Raw genomic sequence first — 21,444 nt, forward strand, 5'->3', positions numbered from 1 at the left:
ACCAAAGGTTTTTTAAAAAAAACCTAGCCACAATGGTGGCCAGATTTTTAACACGAGTTTCGAAAAGGAAAACCACGAAAAAACCTGTTTGAGATGCCCTAAGAGATTATCATACCAAGTGAAGCTTGATCGACGTTACTTAAACTAAACACAACATGGAGTAATCAAAATGGAATATTACGATGTTGAAATATTAGCGAACATCCAACTTTTCGATAGAGACAATAAATTGCTGAGGATACACGAGAAATCCCATGCCATATTAACATATAGATACTTTCTACCAAGGAAAAGTGAAACCTTTACACTTTGATCAAGACCACCAGTATTTTGATTTTGTAGCTAGGCAAGCTGTCGATACTTCTGAGTATCATGAGCGTATGATTGGTAATAATTAATAAATATAAAAACAAATCACCAACTCCCTTGAGGCAGTTGGCTTGGCTCCTTCACGTATATGGGAGCCGAGTCTTGCACTACTCACTCCTCTTTGCGAGTTGGGAAGGGCCACGATGGAGTCACCCTTGTGTGCTAAATGTATGTTAATTCCGTCTTGAATCAGATAAGACAGACAGCATGCTAGGTGGTGTCAAGGTTGACTGCAAGAAAACTCCAGGAAGAAGGAATCTAGTACTGAATTAATCCTACATGTCAAAGAGAAGAATTGAAAGAAGAAAACATCAGTAATTGTGTCAGGGAGGGGTCCTTAGCATAGGTACTCTGACACTCAAGTCAGGTAAGGAGCTAAAAAAAAAAAAGTCAAGAACAGTGAACTCTGGAGACCCCTTATATCTTCGCATGAATATCGATGCATTACTAAAATAGGATCCACCAATCTGACATAATGCAATCTTTTCCAAATGAGACCTACTACTTTTGTGCTTTGAAGGGTGGAAGCTTCACCATATGGACTGCACAGGGAATATTCCCTTGATGCTCTGAGAACGGTTACAAAATATTGGACCGGGTTGGCCGACTAGAAGGAAAGTTGAATAACCCTAACAAAATGTAGTAATTGTAATAGAACTAATTACGCTAATACAGTAATCTATAATTGCACCAATAAATGACGAGCATGCAATAAACGTTAATAACAGTAAGGGTTAAGAAATTGTGTATCTCCGGTCGAACCGTCGGACGTGCCGACTGTCTTTAGAGAATTGATTGCCGCCCAAGGTGCAGAGGCTCTCCGGCAAAATCCTCCCAAGATCCGACAACCGCTCGCGTCGCTCGTAGGTGCACGCCAAAACAAGCGCCGCACTCGGACTCAACCTCAGATCGCGAACCAAGCCTCAGAACTCAGAAAGAAGGAAGAAGAAGTAGAAAGCAAGGGAGAAGGAATGTTTTGCTTTCTGGAGTGAATTGAGAAGGAAGTGAGGAAGTGTATTTATACACTTGAAACAGTGCGGAGGAAGAGACGCACACTTTGCTTCTGCTTCCTCTTCTCACGCGCGGATGCGTTGTTTCGCATCCTCACGCGACGCGGACAGAACCGAAGCGCTGCTTCGCTTCCTCACGCGGACCAAACAAGAGTCCGCGTCCCTTCCTCACGCGCGAAACCAAACTCTGGTTTGGTTTTGGTTCAAACCGAACCAGAACCGGAAACCAAACTGGTTTGGTTCAGATTGAACTAAACCAGCAAAAATAGACCGGGCCGCCCGTGAGCATAAGGCCCACGGGCTGGGGATTTGCACCCCCCCTGCGCGCGTTAATCGCGCACGTGACGCCCGGTTTATGGATTTCCGGCTCGAACCCCCCAAATCCACTCGATTTGGGCTTGGCCCGTGCATGCGTGTAGGTCCTCTTATCATTGCTAAGCAAGGATGGAAGGGCTTCCTATATAAGCCCTTCCAAGCTTCTCCACTTAGCAATGTGGGACTAAAGGGAATTGAATTAAAAATTCCAACAATCCCCCACTAATTCAAATTATTTTTAGTCAAAAACAAAGATATGTTCTGAGGCTTGGTTGCAATGAGCTTTCAGTGAAAATACATTCCGGTTTGAATTTTCACCTAAGTACACCAATCTTATTCACATAGGTTTGAAGAGAACAGAGTCTTGATCTTAAACCTTTTATATGTGAAGATCAATTGGTAACAACTCATCACTGGTGACGGTTGAATCCTTCTGGGTTGGTGCATTACGGCCATGCCACCGAATCTTGTTTCATAAGTGCTAAGGAGAGTTGCCTAGACCCCCCACACTGCAACCTCACAGTTATACTTACATAGGTGAGTTCTCCAAGGATGTACTGCAAGCATCCTGTCATTAAGACCTTGAACTCATTAAGAGCTCCTAAGCTCATCCTTACTAGCAGTCAAGCATCTATCCAGGGAAGAGACTATGAGATTACATCTCAATCAATTTGATGCTTACGTTTCACCCTTATAGCTTGTTTGTACCACATTTAACCTACTTTTTGGGATCTCCAATCAGATAGGTTGGGTTGCTGCTATAGATGAAACCAGGACAGGCCTCAGTCCCATTCCCTTACTGGATCTCTTGATTTTCTCAGAATCAAGTCCTTTAGTGAGTGGATCAGCAATATTGTCTTTTGAACTTACAAAGTCCAATGACACCACTCCAAGAGACACTAGCTCACGAATAGATTTCAATCTTATTCGTACATGTCTCTTCTGTTTCTGGTTATATTTGGAGCTTCTAATCTGAGCTATTGTTGTTTGATTATCACAGTGCACTGAAATAGAAGGTATTGGCTTCATCATTAAGGGAATTTCAGAAAGAAGACCCTTAAGCCAATCAGCTTCAGTTACTGTGGTATCCAAAGCACACAATTCTGCCTCAGATGTAGAACGGGTTATAATCGTCTGTTTAACAGACCTCCAAGCAACTGCACCGCCTCCAAGTGTAAAGACATAACCAGTAACGCCTTTACACTCAGCAGTGTCAGCTATCCAACTGACATCACTATATGCCTCCAGGACTGCAGGGAATCTCCGATACCATAAGCCCAAGGATATAGTGCCTTTCAGATATCTGAGTACTCTATCTAATGCATCCTAATGCGTTCTGTCCGGACAGCTGGTAAACCTGCTCAATTTCGATATAGCAAAAGAAATATCAGGTCTAGAACAATTTGCTAAATACATTAGACTACCTATTATTTGTGAGTATCTTAATTGAGACACTGTCACACCACTCTTATTCTTGTGAAGAGTTTTTGAAGGATCATAGGGTGTGACTACAGATTTAACTTAGCTATAGTCATATTTCTCTAATACTCTCTCAATATAGAGTGATTGAGAAATTCCTATTTCATCAGTTGAACGAGTCAACTTCAGCCCTAAAATCATATCAGCACAACCCATATCCTTCATATCAAACTTACCACTTAAGAGGGCCTTAGTCTCATTAATAATAGAAAGGTTAGTTCCAAATAGTAGAATATCATCTATATATAAACATAGGATACTACAATTATCACTTTTCATTTTAGCATACACACATTTATCAGAGTCATTTATTTCAAAGCCAAAAGATAGCATAGCTCTATCAAAATTTTCGTACTACTGCTTTGGGGCTTGCTTCAAACCATAAAGAGATTTGACTAACCTACAAACTTTATTCTCATTTCCAGAGACTACATATCCCTCAGGCTGATCCATATATATCTCTTCTTCTAGATCTCCATTCAGGAATGCCGTTTTGACATCCATTTGATGGACCTCAAGATGATATATGGATGCTAATGCGATTAACACTCAGATTGTAGTAATTCTGGTAACAGGAGAATAAGTGTCAAAATAGTCAATCCCTTCTTTTTGTTTGAATCCCTTAGCAACTAGGCGGGATTTGAATTTATCTACTGACCCATCAGGTTTTAGTTTTCTTTTAAACACCCATTTACATCCTATAGTGTTACACCCAGGAGGTAAATCTACCAACTCCCAAGTGGCATTAGAGATAATAGAGTCCATTTCACTTTTAATGGCCTCTTTCCAGTGCTTAGCTTCAGGAGAAGCCATAACATCTCTATATGTCACAGGGTCACCTTCTATATTATAGGTGATAAAGTCTTGGCCTAAATCCGTAGACACACGTTGCCTCTTGCTCCTTCTCGGTTCTGTATACTCACTAGATTCATCTAGTCTAGAGTGACTTGAGGAAGATGTACCCACTACGGATAATGGGACCTCTACGGAAGAAGGCTCATTTCTAGTAGAAATACTAGATTGAGGTGTTCTCGTCTTCATAGGAAATATATTCTCAAAAAATGTAGCATCGCGAAGTTCTACAATAGCATTTGCATCTATTCCAGGAATTTCTGATTTAATAATCAGGAACCTATATGCAATACTATTTTGAGCATAACCCAAGAAGATACCATCTACGGTCTTTGGACCAAGTTTTTTTTTCCTTCTGTGTTCAGGTACTAGTACCTTTGCAAGGCACCCCCACACTTTAAGATATTTCAAACTTGTCCTTCGACCTTTCCAAAGCTCATATGAGGTTTTATCCCTTGACTTCATTGGGACTCTATTTAGCACATGGCATGCAGTGTATAGAGCCTCCCCCCACATAAAGTTGGGTAACCCAGAACTGTCTAACATGGAATTAATCATATCTTTAAGGGTTCGATTTTTTCGTTCTGCTATACCGTTGGATTGGGGACTATATGGAGCAGTTACCTCATGGATTATACCTGTATCTTGACAAAATTTTTGAAATAGGTTCGAGGTAAATTCTCCACCCCTATTAGACCTTAACCTCTTAATAGTTTTATCGGTTTGATTCTCAGCTTCAGATTTAAAAATCATAAATTTATCTAAAGCTTCATCCTTGGTTTTTAGCAAATAAACATAACAATAACGAGAGTGGTCATCAATGAAGGTAATGAAATACCTTTTATGGTCTCTCGTTATTACACCGTTAAACTCACAACAGTCAGTATGAATCAATTCTAAAATATCAGAATTTCTATCAACTGATTTGAAGGATTTACGGGGTTGTTTATATTGCACACAAATTTCACATTTTTTCTTATCATTTATAGCATGCTTAGGGATCATGTCAAGATTCATCATCCTTTTTACGGTATTAAAATTGACATGTCCTAATCTATCATGCCACAGATCATAAGACTCAATGTTATACGAACAACCAATATCAGAAGATTTATTTAAAGTAGCATTTTCTACATTGAGTTTAAATAAACTTTCATTAAGGTAACATTTTCCAATAAAGGTTCCTAAATGTAATATTACAACTTTATTACATTTAAAGTTCAACTCATAACCAGCACGGACTAACTTTGATCCGCTAATCAAATTCCGACGGACCGTTGGAACGTGATGCACCTCATGCAGTGACAGGACTTTTCCAGAGGTGAACCTCAGGTCAACTTGTCCTATCCCAAACACCCTGGTTGCAGAATGGTTCCCCATGGTCACGGAAGTGCCTTCAATTACTTGATAAGTAAGGAAGGCTGAGCGATCAACACAACAGTGTACATTAGCACCTGTATCAACTAACCATTCATTGGGTTGATAGATCAAGTTTAGTTCGGGTTTGAAGGTAACAAACCTATCGCTGGTGTCGTCACTAGCAGTCACGACATTTACTTGTGCCTTGGACGTATTGCTTTGGTTTTTCTCCTTGTCCTTTCGCTTAGGGCAGAATTTGGCATAATGTCCAACCTGTCCACATGCCCAGCAAGGCTTATGTTTGGTTCCAGTTTTCTTTTGAACCTTTGGGTTGGGTTTCATCTTGTTTTTCATTTTCTATTTTTTGAATTTCTTCTTGTCAGATGAGACTACTACATTCGCCTTTGGAATAAAATCCATAGGCATTCTTGTATTATCATTTTTATGTTGCTTCCGATATTCTTCTTCGATATTTAAGGCAATCATCAAATCTTCGAGAGAGATTTTACCTCTCCGATGTTTAAGAGTCATGCCAAAATCTTCCCAACTCGGAGGTAATTTTTCGATGATTGACAAGACCTGAAATTTTTCAGGTAATGACATATCTCCTTCAGCAAGATCATGAATTTGGACTTGGAATTCATGTGTCTGCTCTATCACAGATTTGCCTTCAACCATTTTGAAGTTTAGGAATTTTGCCGCAGTGTACTTTTCTAAACCAGAATCTTCAGAATTATATTTTTTATCCAAAGATTTCCACAGCTCTTTAGCTGAAGCGGTTGAACAGTACACATCAAATAGTGCGTCTGAGAGGGCAGATAGGATTCTCCCATGGCAGAGATAATCCCTTTGCTTAAACCTCTCTAAGGTAGCACTACGGGCAGGTTCCTCTTCATTGGGTGAAGGAGGGTCTGTTTCTATAACGGAGAATAGCCCTAGCGTAGTAAGCCAAAATTTCATTCGTTGTTGCCAACGTCTGAAGTTTTGCCCGAAAAATCCTTCGGGTCGGGCGCTAGCCTCATCAGACCCCGTTACCCTATCGTTCATCATGTTTATTGATGCTACAATCAATTCTCTAAAATTGTAGTAATTGTAATAGAACTAATTATGCTAATACAGTAATATATAATTGCACCAATAAATGACGAGCATGCAATAAACGTTAATAACAGTAAGGGTTAAGAAATTGTGTATCTCTGGTCGAAGTGTCGGACGTACCGACTGTCTTTAGAGAATTGATTGCCGCCTAAGGTGCAGAGGCTCTCCGGCAAAATCCTCCCAAGATCCGACAACCGCTCGCGTCGCTCGTAGGTGCACGCCAAAACGAGCGCCGCACTCGGACTCAACCTCAGATCGCGAACCAAGCCTCAGAACTCAGAAAGAAGGAAGAAGAAGTAGAAAGCAAGGGAGAAGGAATGCTTTGCTTTCTGGAGTGAATTGAGAAGGAAGTGAGGAAGTGTATTTATACACTTGAAACAGTGCGGAGGAAGAGACGCACACTTTGCTTTTGCTTCCTCTTCTCACGCGCGGATGCGTTATTTCGCATCCTCATGTGACGCGGACAGAACCGAAGCGCTGCTTCGCTTCCTCACGCGGACCAAACCAGAGTCCGCGTCCCTTCCTCACGCGCGGAACCAAACTCTGGTTTGGTTTTGGTTCAGACCGAACCAGAACCGGAAACCAAACTGGTTTGGTTCAGACTGAACTAAACCAGCAAAAACAGACCGGGCCGCCCGTGAGCGTAAGGCCCACGGGCTGGGGATTTGCACCCCCCCTGCACGTGTTAATCGCGCACGTGACGCCTGATTTATGGATTTCCGGCTCGAACCCCCCAAATCCACTCGATTTGGACTTGGCCCGCGCATGCGTGTAGGTCCTCTTATCATTGCTAAGCAAGGATGGAAGGGCTTCCTATATAAGCCCTTCCAAGCTTCTCCACTTAGCAATGTGGGACTAAAGGGAATTGAATTAAAAATCCCAACACAAAACACAAACACAAAACACAAAACACCCTTTTGGAACTTATAACTTAAACACTTGCATATAATTAAATAAAGAAAGCAATAAACTAAAAGAAGAGGTTCACAAACTTGACTTGGTTACAACCGGGGAGGTTGTTAATCCAAGGAATGAATCACACACTAAAAGATCTCCTTCAAGCTGAGAAGCCTCTTACAATAGTAAAAACGCAAAAAGAAAGAAGCTAAACTAACAAGGAAGCGCACAAGTGTTGAATGCAAGAATTGCTTGTTGTATTTAGCTTATTAGACCAAGGTTATATTTATAGCCTTGGTCGGGGTGCCTGGAAGCGTTCCAGGCACCTAGAAGGGGATAAAACTTTATCCCTTTTGCATAGATCACGTTTGACCGCGATCTGGATAAAATCCAGGTCCGGGCCCTATGCTCCGGTTCAGCTCGCCTCGGTCCGGGTCTTCCGCCCGGGCTCCGCTTGCTTGGGTGATCTCGGCCATCCGGAATAGGGCTCACCCGAACCCAATTTTCGATCTTCTCGAACAACCTTCCGCTCCAGCTTCTCGTCCCTCGAAAATGCCGCGCGCCTCCTTCTTGTCCGCCCGCGTACTCTTCCGCAGCACATGGTCCTTCGGACGTACCGAGCCTGTCAGCTCTCTCCCGTGTTGTCCTTCTCTCTAGCTGCGTCTTTTGCTCGAACCCCTGTGCTCCTAAGCTCCTGCATACTTAGACACAAGGTTAAAACATCACAGGACCAAACTTAACTTGTTGATCACATCAAAACAACCTTGAGGTTCCAATAATCTCTCTCTTTTTGATGTGAGCAACTTAAGTTAAGCTAGGGTAAATAGACATAAAAGAAAAACAAATAATATTGCAATAACGTGCAAAAAAATTGGAACCTACCTCCCTTAGACTTAACCTTTTCCTTCTTCCTCTTTGATCACATAAAAAATGGGGTACCAAGAGAAAATCTAAGGGTAATAATTTTGAAAACTTAAAAAAAAATTTCATTTCCCCCCCTTTGTAATAATTTTCAAAGAAATAATTTCTAAGTAAAAATGTTTAACAAATCTTTGAGAAATTTTTCTATATTTTTGCAAGCAAAATTATTTTTGAGAATAAGTAAAAAATTTAAGCAAGAAAATTTTCTAAAAAGAAAATTCTAACTTAGACAACTTTTAGACAATTTTGAGAAATTTTTCTAAAAAATGTTTGAAAAACTTTTTAAAGTATTATTTAATTTTAATGTTTTATCAGTAAGTTAATTAAATATTTTATTTCAATATTTTGACTTTCAGGCGGTGGCGAGACACTAGACCTTCTTGGTTATTGGAGCAACAACCACTTTCTTAAACAAAACCTTATAAAGAAATTTAACGTTTAATTTTCTAGATGAAAGCGCTAAGTCTAATTTAGAGTTTAGGTTAAACAAGACTTTGGAACCCAATATAGGTTCCAACCAACTGGATTAACTAAGAATTTCTTAGGGACATACTTTTTTGAAATATTCCTAATTTATCCCTTATGATATCTAAAATACCAATTTAGATTGTTGTATTTTCTAAAATTTGTATTATGTGAACATACATGATTTTTTAAGTTATCTACTTGTTTTTTTAAATCAGTATTTTCTAATTTTAATTTGTCTAATTCTTCTAATGGGTAAGATTTAGTTAGAATTACTTTTAAATTTTTAATTTCTTTTTCTAACTTACAGCAATCTTTAGTTAATAATTTAACAAACTTAAATAATTTATCGGGAGGAAGAGATCGTATCTGACTTATCTTGTCGATCTTGTTATTCGTGTCTCCCCCTGAACTGCTACTTTCTTCCAACGTAGCTCCTCCTTCATCGATGCTCATTTCGGACGAGCTTGAATCATAGTCCTCGTCTTGATGACTTGCCGTTAATGCAAGTCTGGAGAAGGCCTCGACTTTCGATTCGGACGACGTATCGTTCCACGTCGCTTTTAATGTCTTGAATTTGTTCGGTTGGACATGCTTCTTTCCTTTGTCCTTGTTTCTTAGCTTGAGGTAGTTGTCCTTGACGTGCCCTTCTTCATTGCAGTGGTAGCATCGGATCGTCCTTTTCTTTCTACCCTGCGGATGGTTAATTTTTCTAGATTTACATAATTTCTTAAATTGCCTTACCATCATTACCATTTCTTCATCGTCGAGAGAGGATTCTGACTCAGGTTCGTCTCTCGACGCTTTGAGGGCGACGTTGTACTTCATCTCCTTCGTACCTGCACATCTCGATTCATGCACTTCAAATGTGGAAAATAATTCTTCTAAGGAAATAGTTTCTAAGTCCTTAGATATATAAAAAACATCTACTAGTGATGCTCATTTAGTATTTCTAGGAATTGAATTGAGTGCGTACCTTAGCAAATCTCGGTTACTTACCTTTTCCTCGAGATTCGACAGTCCGGTGATAAACTCCTTAATTCTTGAGTGCAGATGCACAACTGCTTCGTCTTCTTCAAGTCTCAGGCTGGTAAGCTGGTTGCGAAGTAAATCCCATCTTGCGAGCTTGGCTTCGGACGTCCCTTCGTGCAGCTCAAAGAACTTTTCCCACAGTTTATTTGCTGAGTCGTAGTTGCCGATTCGGTTGACTTCTTGTGGTGGAAGGACGCTTAGGATATGGAATTCTGCTTTGCCATTTGCCACGTAGTCGGCCTGCTCTTTTTTCGTCCACTGGTATTTTTCTTTACCCTCCGGTACTACAAAACCAAATTCCATAATTAAAAGTGAATCAGAGTCAGTTTTGAAAAATACCTGCATTCGTTTTTTCCAACTGATAAACTCCCCCTCAAACTTTGGTGGGTATATGCTTGGTCCGACCATTTGTTCGGTGCTTCGATCGACGGTTAGTCCTCCTGAAGCGTCCTGGCTCTAATACCACTTGTTGGACCGATTTGGCCGACTAGAAGGGGGGTTGAATAACCCTAACAAAACACAAACACAAAACACCCTTCTCGAACTTATAACTTAAACACTTACATATAATTAAATAAAGAAAGCAATAAACTAAAAGAAGAGGCTCACAGACTTGACTTGGTTACAACCGGGGAGGTTGATAATCCAAGGAATGAATCACACACTAAAAGATCTCCTTTAGGCGGAGAAGCCTCTTACAACAGTGAAAGCGCAAAAAGAAAGAAACTAAACTAAAAAGAAAGCACACAAGTGTTGAATGCAAGAATTGCTTGTTATATCTAGTTTCTTAGATCAAGGCTATATTTATAGCCTTGGTTGGGGTGCCTGGAAGCGTTCCAAGCACCTAAAAGGGGATAAAACTTTATCCCTTTAGCATAGATCGCGTTTGACCGCGATCTGAATAAAATCCAGGTCCGGGCCCTCTACTCTGGTTCAGCTTGCCTCGGTCTGGGTCTTCCACTCTGGCTCTGCTTGCTTGGGTGATCTCGGCCATTCGGAATAGGGTTCACCCGAACCCAACTTCTGGTCTTCTCAAGTAACCTTCCGCTCCGGCTTCTCGTCCCTTAGAAACATCGCGCGCCTCCTTCTCGTCCGCCCACGTACTCTTTCGCAGCACCTTGTCCCTCGGACGCACCGAGCCTGTCGACTCTCTCCTGTGCCGTCCTTCTCGCTAGCTGCGTTTATTGCTCGACCCCCTGTGCTCTTAAGCTCCTGCATACTTAGACACAAGGTTAAACACCACAGGACCTAACTTAACTTGTTAATCACATCAAAACAACATTGGGGTTCCAACACAAAAGACGTCAAAAAGGATTATTAGGCTATTGAGCTGATGAACCCTTACTACGCTTTACTGGTAGACCAACTGAGTCCCCTCCAATGTCTGGTCAGACTTTGTACTCGGACGGGGTCGGGTTGGCTAAGGAGTGTTGACTATTCTGAGGACTTAGCCTCCTTGAGGACTTGACTCCTTGAGGACTCGACCTCTCTAAGAACTTGGCGTCCGCTCGAGCAAGGCATTCACTCGAACAAGGAGTATGGTTGAACCGAGAGGACTCGGCTCGGGATTCCATCGAGCCGAAAGGATTCGGGAGCCGAAAGGATTCAGGATCCGATCAGACAAGAGGTTTGATTGGCTGGACTATGCTTGGGCTCCAATCAGATAGGAGGTTCGATCAACTGGACTGTTCAGCCAAGCTGTACGATCGTACTAAGACGACTCAGAATTTCGTTGAGCCAGGAAGATTCAGGATCTGATTGGACAAGAGACCCGATCGACTGGACTATGCTTGGGATCCGATCGAATAGGAGGTCTAATCGACTAGACTATTAGGCTGAACCATGCGACCACGCCAGCTCCAAGTGTTGACCCCTTCTTAACTTTGACCGCCACCTCATAGCTTTCTTGACTTCGACATTGAACTTGAGGGTCCTACTTTATTCACCGTATCATATGTACTTCTTTGCCTGTTCCAATAGCTTTTTGTAGTTCGTCGAAGGCTTCTTTATCAGGGATATGAAGAAATCCTCATCTACCAAACCCTAGGAGAAGGTGCTGGCTAAGATCTCTGAAGGGGTTGATGGAACATCTCAAACAACTTGATTGAATCACTGAAGGTACTCTTTGAGAGTCTCCTAAGGCTTTTGCTTCATGATAAACAGATTAAGAGGTGTCTTTTGATACCTCATACTGCTGGTGAATTGGTATAGGAAAGCGACTTTAAAATCATCAAAGGAGTTAATGGAAGAGGTTGGGAGAAGACAATATATATATATATATATATATATATATATATATATATATATATATATATATATATATATATATATATATATATGTTATTTTTAAAAATAATCATCAGATTTGTTTTTTTTTAATATTAAAATAGGTTATTAGATTTAGTTTTTCTTTTAAAATATTGGTTGAAAATATTTATATTGATGCAACAGGGAAGTATTTTAACAGGGAAGCATTCTAGCAGGGTATTATTCTTAAAGGGACACAAATGATCTTCCCAGTCCGACGACCTATGTATTTACCTAGTTACGGCTACCAAAAATGGCGAGGAAATTTGAGGACTTCTCTAGAGAAGGGTGTTCCTGGGACACCTCCCTCATTGAAGGCTGACGTCTTTTCTTTGCGGTCGCAAGAGACGTCTCCCCTGCTCGTGACTCATGTGAATCTTCATCTTGGAGGACAACACCCATGTTGATTGAGACCATAGCCAATGAAACCCGCACGAGGGGTGGTGGCATCTTACTTGAAGGAGGGAGAATGCATGCTAAGGGAGGTGGGGCTCCCACTAGTGGCTGTATTTCTTGTATCGCCTTGAAGACTAGTTGATTGATGTTTTCTTATGCCATGATGATTGCTTCGTCGCAGTTTCTCTCTCTGACAGAGTCATGATTGTTAGTAGTTCTTCTAATATTAACCATCACAGTGTCTTGATTCAGATTTTCCACATACGACACTAATTTATTCTAGCCATATCCCGTGGATGGTCAAACCATCAGTCAACGAATGGACTGACATGTGCGCTCTTCGAAGATAGTCGATGAGGAGGATGAGAGGACCTGAAAAGCACTTCAACAAAGAGTTAGAATAACATTAGGGAGGGATCTTGGCAACCACTTCAATTCTCTAGTTAGGATTTGTTTGAGGTACAAAACTAGAGGAGGAAGAATTAGGAGAAAGAGATAGCTCAATGAAGTTGAAGAGAGTCCAAAATCTTTTGCACTTATCGTCTCTAGGGTTTATATAGTTGTATCAGAAGAGCATCTTCACGTCAGACATTGCATTCTCCTTCATCATCCACGTATGTGTTGAAATCAATAGGTAGAGGAAAAAAATAATATAAAGCTTTTTGATAATCTTATTACTAAAGTTAATAGACTTATTTATATAAATTGTCTAAAATAATAATGGAAAGATTAAATAAGGCATACAATCATAATAATTATAAACATAGTAATATAATAGACTTAGAAATATGCTTTTCCCTATTTGATTCATGTCGATCTTGATTGTGTGCCAAATATAATAAATTCCAATTGATTGAAATCAATTAGAGTTTATTTTCATTATTGTCATTACCCCCCGATAAACTCAACAGGAGTGCTTGAACGTTGAGTTTGAGTGCTAACTTGGTGAAATGTTGTCTAGATAATGACTTAGTAAATATATCAATAATTTGATTTTCCGTAGAAATATAAGAAACCAAAAGTTGTTGAGTCACCACACGCTCACGAACAAAATGAAAATCAATCTCTACATGCTTGGTACGAGCATGAAAAATAGGATTTACCACAAGATAAGTTGCTCCAATATTATCACACCATATTTTAGGCGTAGCAGTTGGGAAAAAGTGTAATTCTGAAAGAAGAGATTGTAGCCAAATAATTTCTGATGTTGCATTAGCGATAGCTTGATATTCAGCTTCAGTACTCGAGCGAGAGACTGTAGGTTGCTTCGTTGAAAGCCAGAAAATAAGATTTCACCCAATAAATATAACATATCTACTAGTAGAATGTCTATCTTCGGGAGATCCAACCCAATCTGCATCACTATAGACAATTAACTCTCGTGAAGACTGACGATATAAAAGAAGACCATGTAGAATAATGCCTTTAAGATATCAAAGAATTCTCTTAACACCTTCCCAATGATGTTCAGTAGGAGCATGCATAAATTGATAGGCACGATTCACAACGAAAGCAATATCGGATCGTGTAATTGTAACATATTATAGGGCACCAACAATACTACGGTAGATCTAGATGTCAGACATCAAAGAGGAGGATGAAGGTGCAGTGAAACCGCCCTCAATGATTGGTGTGGAGATAGGACGTGCACCATCTATTTTAGCTTGTTATAGGAGCCTAGTAATGTATTTGCTTTGAGAGAGAAGACATCCTTTAGAATGTGAAAGAAACTCTATGCCAAAGAAAAAAACGAGCATTTAGTAATGTCGTTTTGATCACTACTAGTTATTAATATATCATCCACATAAATCAAAACAAATATTGAAAATTCCTCATTACATTTGTATAATAGGGAAGAGTCTATTTTTGAGCTAGAAAATCCCTGAGTATGAAGCCAAGTAGATAGACAATGAAACTATGTACGAGGTGCTTGTCGAAGACCATATATAGACTTCAGAAGTTGACACACATGTGTTGAAAGTTGCGGGTGGATGAATCCAGGAGGTTGCTCCATATAAATAGTTTCTTCAAGGTGTCCATGAAGGAAAGCATTGGAAACATCTAATTGACGTATTGGCCAATTGGAACTTACAGCTATAGATAGTAGCAATCTGATAGTTGTAATTTTGGAGATTGGACTAAAAATATCATCGAAGTCAATACCTGGCTGTTGATTAAAGCCTTTAACAACAAGGCGAGCTTTGTAACGTTCAATAAAACCATCTGCACGATACTTAATTCGGTAAATCTATTTAGAGCCCACAATATGGGGTACGAGGGACTAAGCTCCAGGTTGTATTACAAAGAAGAGTATCAAATTCTATAGCCATCGAAGAACGCTAATTTGGATCTTTGACTGCCTGTGTAAAACTAGAAGGTTCAACAAAATTTGAAGAAGCAATAAGAGCACGTGGAAGAGAATAACGAGTGGAAACATGTTGGCATCGTGCATAAATATCGCTTAGAGGAAGCATCCGTCGAGGAATATCATCATCAGAGCTACTCGGAGATGAGTGGTCAAACAGATGAGAATCAGAACTAGAGAGTGGATCACCACTAGTCGCCGAGTCTACAGGAACTTGTGAAGATGGAGTAGGACCCAAGATACCATCCCCCCTTGTACTTTCAATTTATCCTGATGAATCAATATGTGAGGCTGCTAGTATATTGCTTGGTGATATTAGATAGTGACCTTGATTATCTGAAGGAGAATATGAGGTATCAACTGCAAACGGAAATAGAGATTCATCAAAAATAACATGTCGAGAAATATATATTTGACTGGTCGAAATATAGAGGCAACGGTAACCATGATGCAAATTACTATAACCAAGGAAAACATATTGTAAAGAGCGAGGGTTTAACTTGTGCTTAGAGTAAGGTCGTAGCTAAGGATAACATGCGCGACTAAAGATACGAAAGAAGGAGTAATTTGGAAGACAATTATAAAGTCTTTCCAAGGGACACTTATTTTGAAGTAGTGGAGTGGGTAAATGATTGATAAGGTAGATTGCGGTTTGGACGACATCATCCTAAAATTTAAGTGGAATTAAGGTATGATTAAGAAAAGCTAAGGCAATTTCATCCACATGACGATGTTTTCTCTCGGCGGATCCGTTTTGTTCAGGAGTGTGGGGACAAGAGACTCAATAGATGATGCCAGAGGAAGTAAAATGATGATGAAGTGCTTGATGCTCTCCACCCCAATCAGAATGAAGGGACAGGATTTTACGATCAAAATAGCGCTCAACTTGTTTTTGAAAGCGACAAAAAATATCAAAGAGATCAGACTTTCTTTTCATAGGAAAAATCCAAGTAAATTTGCTGAAATTGTCAATAAAAATAACATAATAGAGAAAATCTTGATTAGATAGAATAAGAGCAGGATCTCACACATTAGAGTGAATAATTTCTAAAGAAAAACTAGAAGTGCGAGAAGAAGATACAAAAGGTAATTTATGAGATTTTGCTTTCATGCAAGCTTCGCATAAATGAGAAGAGGAGGCTAAAGAAATTAGTAAACCATACTGGTTAATGATATTTTGAACAACACGTAGAGACGGATGACCAAAACGTGTGTGCCAAGAGAATTTATCAGTGTGTTATCCAACAAACGTATTAGTATAGGTGGGCTGAAGATGATAAAGACTATCTTTAATATTTCCTCGAAGTAGAATATTTCCTATTGTGGGATCCTTCACAAGACAATGATGAGGATGAAATTCAAAGAACACATTATTATTAAGAGCAAACTGACGGACGAAAAGTAAATTTTTAATAATAGAAGGAACATGAAGAGTGTTGCGCATGCGAAAAGTACGACCACATGAGTGAAAAGATGTGTTTCTAATGTGAGTAATTTGCAAACCTAAGCCATTACCTATTTGCACCATGTCGGGTCCATTATAAGGCGAAACTTGTGTGAGAATATTATATTCCGGTGTAACATGATGAGTTGCTCCAGAATCCGGATATCATCCTGAGTTCTCAAAAATCGATGAAACCATATTAGGAGAGATAGAATGTGAGAGTGCTCCAGTATGAGATGACTGGGCTGTAGAATGCCAAAAAGGTGGTGGTCGATTTGAAGATGCATGCTCTTCTTGTGAAATAGTTGTTTGCCCCAATGCTGCAGCACCATAAGCAAAATTTGGGTCAAATCTTTTAGGACATTGAATAACAATATATCCAACTCTGAGAGAAATTTGACATCTTCTCCGAATATAAGACTAATCAAATCTTCTAGAACAATGAATACCAGTATGACCAATGATGTGACAAATTTGACATTGGTCTAACTTTTGCTTTTGGTCACCTTGATGACGTTGAGTATCAAACATTGAAAATAAATAACTAGTCCCTTGATAGTAATAGACCTTGCTGGAAGAATTTTTGGCGGCTAGAAATAATACTTGGCACTAGAACCTTGCTGTCCAACGAAAGCGACAAATCAAAAGCTTGGTGGACGGTGACGACCACTTGTTGTGGGTGGCAGAGTAACTTTTCGACGGCGATAAGAAAGCAGAGGATTTTCTGCGTTGACTTAGACAACTATCGATCGTGAATAAAAGCACTTGCTTGCTACGATTAATGTTGTCGAAGTTGCTACCGTCGATAAAAAAGAGTTGTTGATGAAAGGAGAAGAAAAGTTGTTATTACCGAAGTTGCCGCACTATAGACAATGATATCAAAGCTCGATGTAGAAATTCTTGTAGCTGCTGTAACAAAAATTCGGAAGAGGAAAATTAAGAGGAAGAGAAGATGACTCTGATATCATGTTGAAATCAATAGATAGAGGAAAGAAATAATATAAAACTTTTTGATAATCTTATTACTAAAGCCAATAGACTTATTTATATAAATTGTCCAAAACAATAATGAAAAGATTAAATAAGACATACAATCATAATAATTATAAACATAGGAATATAATAGACTTGGAAATATGCTTTTCCCTATTTGATTCATGTCGATCTTGATTGTGTGCCAAATATAATAAATTCCAATTGATTGAAATCAATTAGAGTTTATTTCCATTATTGTCATTAGTATGAGCCAATGAAAGGACCAGATCTGCCAACTGTCCATTCACCAAGTACTCAATGTTTGAAGGAGACACCCAGGAGACCAGATCTAACAAACATTTGACGATCTCTCCATTCATCTGGTGCCATGTTTCGAAATATTCACAATCGTTATACGCATCTTCTAAGAAAAACGACCTCATCAATAAGGCGGTTATATTGCCTCTTTATTCACATGCCACTCACGTGTTTTTAGCAGGCCAACGTAGGTGTGGGCTTGACCCAAGGATGAGGAAATGAGGTCGATATTGAATGGCCTTGAGGATAAATGAAGTTGAGGTCAAAGTAGAGAGGATGTTGGAATTTGAGGCTGAGATCGGGATGATGGTAGCGACTAAAGTTGAGATAAGGGTAATGTTGGCAATTGATATTGAGATATGGAAGATGTTGGGAACTAAGGCTAAGACATGGATGATATTGGGATCTAAGGCTGAGGATAAGGCATATGATGTCGAGATCCGATGTTGGGGCATGAATGATATCGGTATCTAAGGTTGAGATATAGATAATGTCGACGACAAAGGCAGAGACAGGGGCGATGTTGGCTACTGAGATTAAGGCATGAAGGATGTCGGGATCTGAGGCTGAGACATGGATGATGTCGAGTTTCGATGATGGTGCATGGATGGTTCCGGGATCTGAGGTTGAGACATGGGTGATAAAGGCCGAGACATGGTGATGTCGATGATTGAGACTGAGATATGGAAGATGTCAGGATATGAGATTGAGACATGGATGATGTCAGAATCCGATGCTCGGGCATAAATGATACTGAAATCTAAAGCTGAGACAAGAGGATTTTGATGACTAAGGCCTGGGCGTGGAGCATGTCGAGATTTGGGCCGAGCTAGGGGCGATATCGATGACTAAAACCCAGATGTAATAGCTGATTTATCCTTGATAAACTCAAATCTTGGGAGTGGGTATATTGAACGAGTTCAACTGGACTCGAGTCCCTCGAGTCCCTTCTAGACTGCGAGTCACCTCTACACTAATTTAATTTTGATTGACACTTCAGTATAATTTTTAACCACTTGAGACACGCGAGGACGGCAAGATTCCGCCCCATCACCAAGTGAACCTCGATGGACGTGACTTAAACTAAAAGCAACGTGGTGTAATCAAAATGGAATATTACGATGTTGAAAAATTAAGGAACATCCAAGTTTTTGATAGCGACACTAAATTGCCGAGGATACACGAGAAATCCCGTGCCATATATATTCTTAAAACAAACAGATTCTTTCTACCCAGGAAAAGCTAAACCTTTACGCTTTGATCAAGACCACCAGAATTTTGATATTATACAGCCACACATTCAATTGAAAACGCTACTTTTTTTTTTTTTTTTTTTTTGAGAAGGAAGAAAAGAAAAGAGGCACGCATCCACTGATTTTCAATCTACTTAGTGTGCCACCCAGTCCACAGGAACAATCTTATCAAAGCTTCTGATTTTTTTTGGTTCAGATGAATTGAACAGATATTACCAGTCTAGTTCGGATTTAAAGAAGGGCAAAAGCTTTCCAAGTCCTTCAGTCTCCCCTGTTCCAATGGACCCTGAGGCACCTCTCGCCAGCCCAGGAAAGCAGAGGGCCTACGTGACGTTCCTCGCTGGCGACGGAGACTACGTGCTGGGCGTGGTGGGGCTGGCGAAGGGCCTGAGGAAGGTGAGGAGCGCCCACTCGCTGGTGGTGGCCATGCTGCCCGACGTGCCGGAGCCACACCGCCAGTTGCTCCGAGCGCAGGGTTGCGTCCTCCGTGAGATCGAGCCCGTGTACCCCCCGGAGAACCAGGTGCAGTTCGCCATGGCCTACTACGTCATCAACTACTCCAAGCTGCGCATCTGGAACGTGAGTAGCAACCAATTACGTTAGCTTAGTTCTCCGCTTAATGCTCACCGGGAACTTATCTATTCACTGCTCGATCGCAATTGCAGTTTGTGGAGTACAGCAAGATGATCTATTTGGACGCAGACATCCAAGTTTACGACAACATAGATCATCTCTTCGACCTCCCCGACGGCTACTTCTACGCAGCGATGGACTGCTTCTGCGAGAAGACATGGAGCCACTCTCGACAGTACTCCATCGGTTACTGTCAGCAGTGCCCCAACAAGGTCGCATGGCCTGCAGACATGGGATCCCCTCCTCCATTCTACTTCAATGCCGGCATGTTCGTCTCTGAACCAGCTCGATCGACTTACGAAACACTACTCGAAACTCTCAGGATAACTCCTCCAACTCCCTTTGCAGAGCAGGCGAGTATTTATGAATCCAAGTTTTTTTTGGTAACTCTGTTTCTGACTTCATTTTGGCAGGACTTCTTAAACATGTTTTTTGAGAAAATCTACAAACCAATTCCACTCGCTTACAATCTGGTGTTGGCCATGCTGTGGCGTCACCCTGAGAATGTCAAGCTTGAGGATGTCAAAGTAGTTCACTACTGTGCTGCAGTAAGTTCTGCATTAATTATGCATAGGCATGACTGTGCTTGAGCTTACATATTTGCTTCATGTGATCATGAATTCATGATAGGGTTCAAAGCCATGGAGGTACACAGGGAAGGAAGCTAACATGGATAGGGAGGACATCAAGATGTTGGTAGCAAAATGGTGGGATATCTACAATGACGAGGGACTTGATTTTAAAGCAGAAGATGTTGCCGCAGGAGGAGAGAGCTATTTGAAGACTTTCTCCATCAAGTCGGTCACGTCAGAAAACAAAGTAAACTACATCTCTACGCCCTCTGCTGCCTAGTTACCACAAGAGAAAGGAGGGAAACACAAAAAAGATATACTATTTTAATTAACTATTGTAGCATGCATTTGGCCTTCTACTCTGTTCTAGTAGATGTTAAGTAGCCTTCATCGCTCAATTCCTGGGGATCCTAGTGTTTTGGCTGTTTTTGATACCTTCAAATATTGAGGATGCTGATTGCTCAGCTTGTACCAAGCTTTGGATTCCCTGTCAATCACTAGCTTATATAATTGGAATTTGTGTCGTTGCGGAAAGTCGTGGAGAAGCTTTTTAGCAGTCCATTTTGCATTTTGCATTTTGCTAAACGTAAAGTGCCACGTGGTCAATAAGAAGTCAAAGTCAGGTAAAAATGTGGTCAAAATATGACTCCAGACTCTCCCTGACTCCAGGCCATCCCGATCCAGTGCCGCTCTTGACTTCGTGTTGGGCCCGGCTCCAGGCATCCTCGGGTCAGTGCTGCTTCCTGCTCCATACCACTTTTGACTCCAGGTTGACAATCCTGGTGAGGTAGTGGCTCCAGACAGCCCAACTATGCGTCACGCCCAGATCTAGACCGCCTCGACTTTGCACCACTTTCGACACCAGACCACCCCGACTTTATGTCACTCCCAGATCTAGGCCACTCTCACTCTGTGCCACTTACGATTCCAGATCGCCCTGGCTCCATGTCGTCCTTGACTCCGAACCGCTCCTGTTTTGTGCCATTTCAGACTCCACAGGCAAGACATTGAATTGTGCTCGTGGAAGATACGTGTAACATGACTATTTTCTTTGAAGAACATGGAAAAATACAACTATTTATTTCAGAAAATATAGATAACATAGGTGCAAAACTCGAAGCATGTGGAGAATGTGAGAATGCAGCTACAACTCTATAAGAGGTCACCCGTTCCTATGGGCGAAGGTATATACACAGACACCTTGGCTTGGAGAAATCTCTACTCTTCTTCGTCTTCGGCATTCTTCCGTTGAAGGCTTACTTGAGCGTCAGAGTGACTTGGGCTTGAGAACCCCCAGCTATTATTGTAATAGTCTTCTCCCTATTCTCTTTTCTCTCTAGGCTCCAATGGATGCCTCTACAAATCCTTGAGGTTCTTGGGTGAT

At 40.7% G+C, this 21,444-nt stretch overlaps 1 protein-coding gene across 1 annotated transcript; it reads left to right on the forward strand.

Annotated features, from left to right (window-relative positions):
* Positions 1 to 18,235: 18,235 nt before the first annotated feature.
* On the forward strand, positions 18,236 to 20,594 carry LOC121996299 (galactinol synthase 1-like). The gene is made up of 5 exons (XM_042550222.1): positions 18,236 to 18,343; positions 18,994 to 19,434; positions 19,521 to 19,841; positions 19,902 to 20,036; positions 20,119 to 20,594. Exons 1-5 carry the CDS (start codon positions 18,236 to 18,238, stop codon positions 20,338 to 20,340), a joined length of 1,227 nt encoding a protein of 408 aa, XP_042406156.1. The 3' UTR covers positions 20,341 to 20,594.
* The last annotated feature ends 850 nt before the right edge of the window (positions 20,595 to 21,444 follow it).

The sequence above is a fragment of the Zingiber officinale genome, chromosome 1A (assembly GCF_018446385.1).
Source record: "Zingiber officinale cultivar Zhangliang chromosome 1A, Zo_v1.1, whole genome shotgun sequence".
In the NCBI taxonomy this organism is placed as follows: Eukaryota; Viridiplantae; Streptophyta; class Magnoliopsida; order Zingiberales; family Zingiberaceae; genus Zingiber; species Zingiber officinale.

Bases quoted from the DNA above. Each gene is read 5' to 3' on its own strand.
- LOC121996299 (XM_042550222.1), top strand. From the start codon at position 18,236: ATGGGTGATAAAGGCCGAGACATGGTGATGTCGATGATTGAGACTGAG. The intron at 18,344-18,993 runs GCATAAATGATA...CAATCTACTTAG, and splicing joins TGTCAGAATCCGATGCTCGG to TGTGCCACCCAGTCCACAGG. The intron at 19,842-19,901 runs GCGAGTATTTAT...TCATTTTGGCAG, and splicing joins CAACTCCCTTTGCAGAGCAG to GACTTCTTAAACATGTTTTT.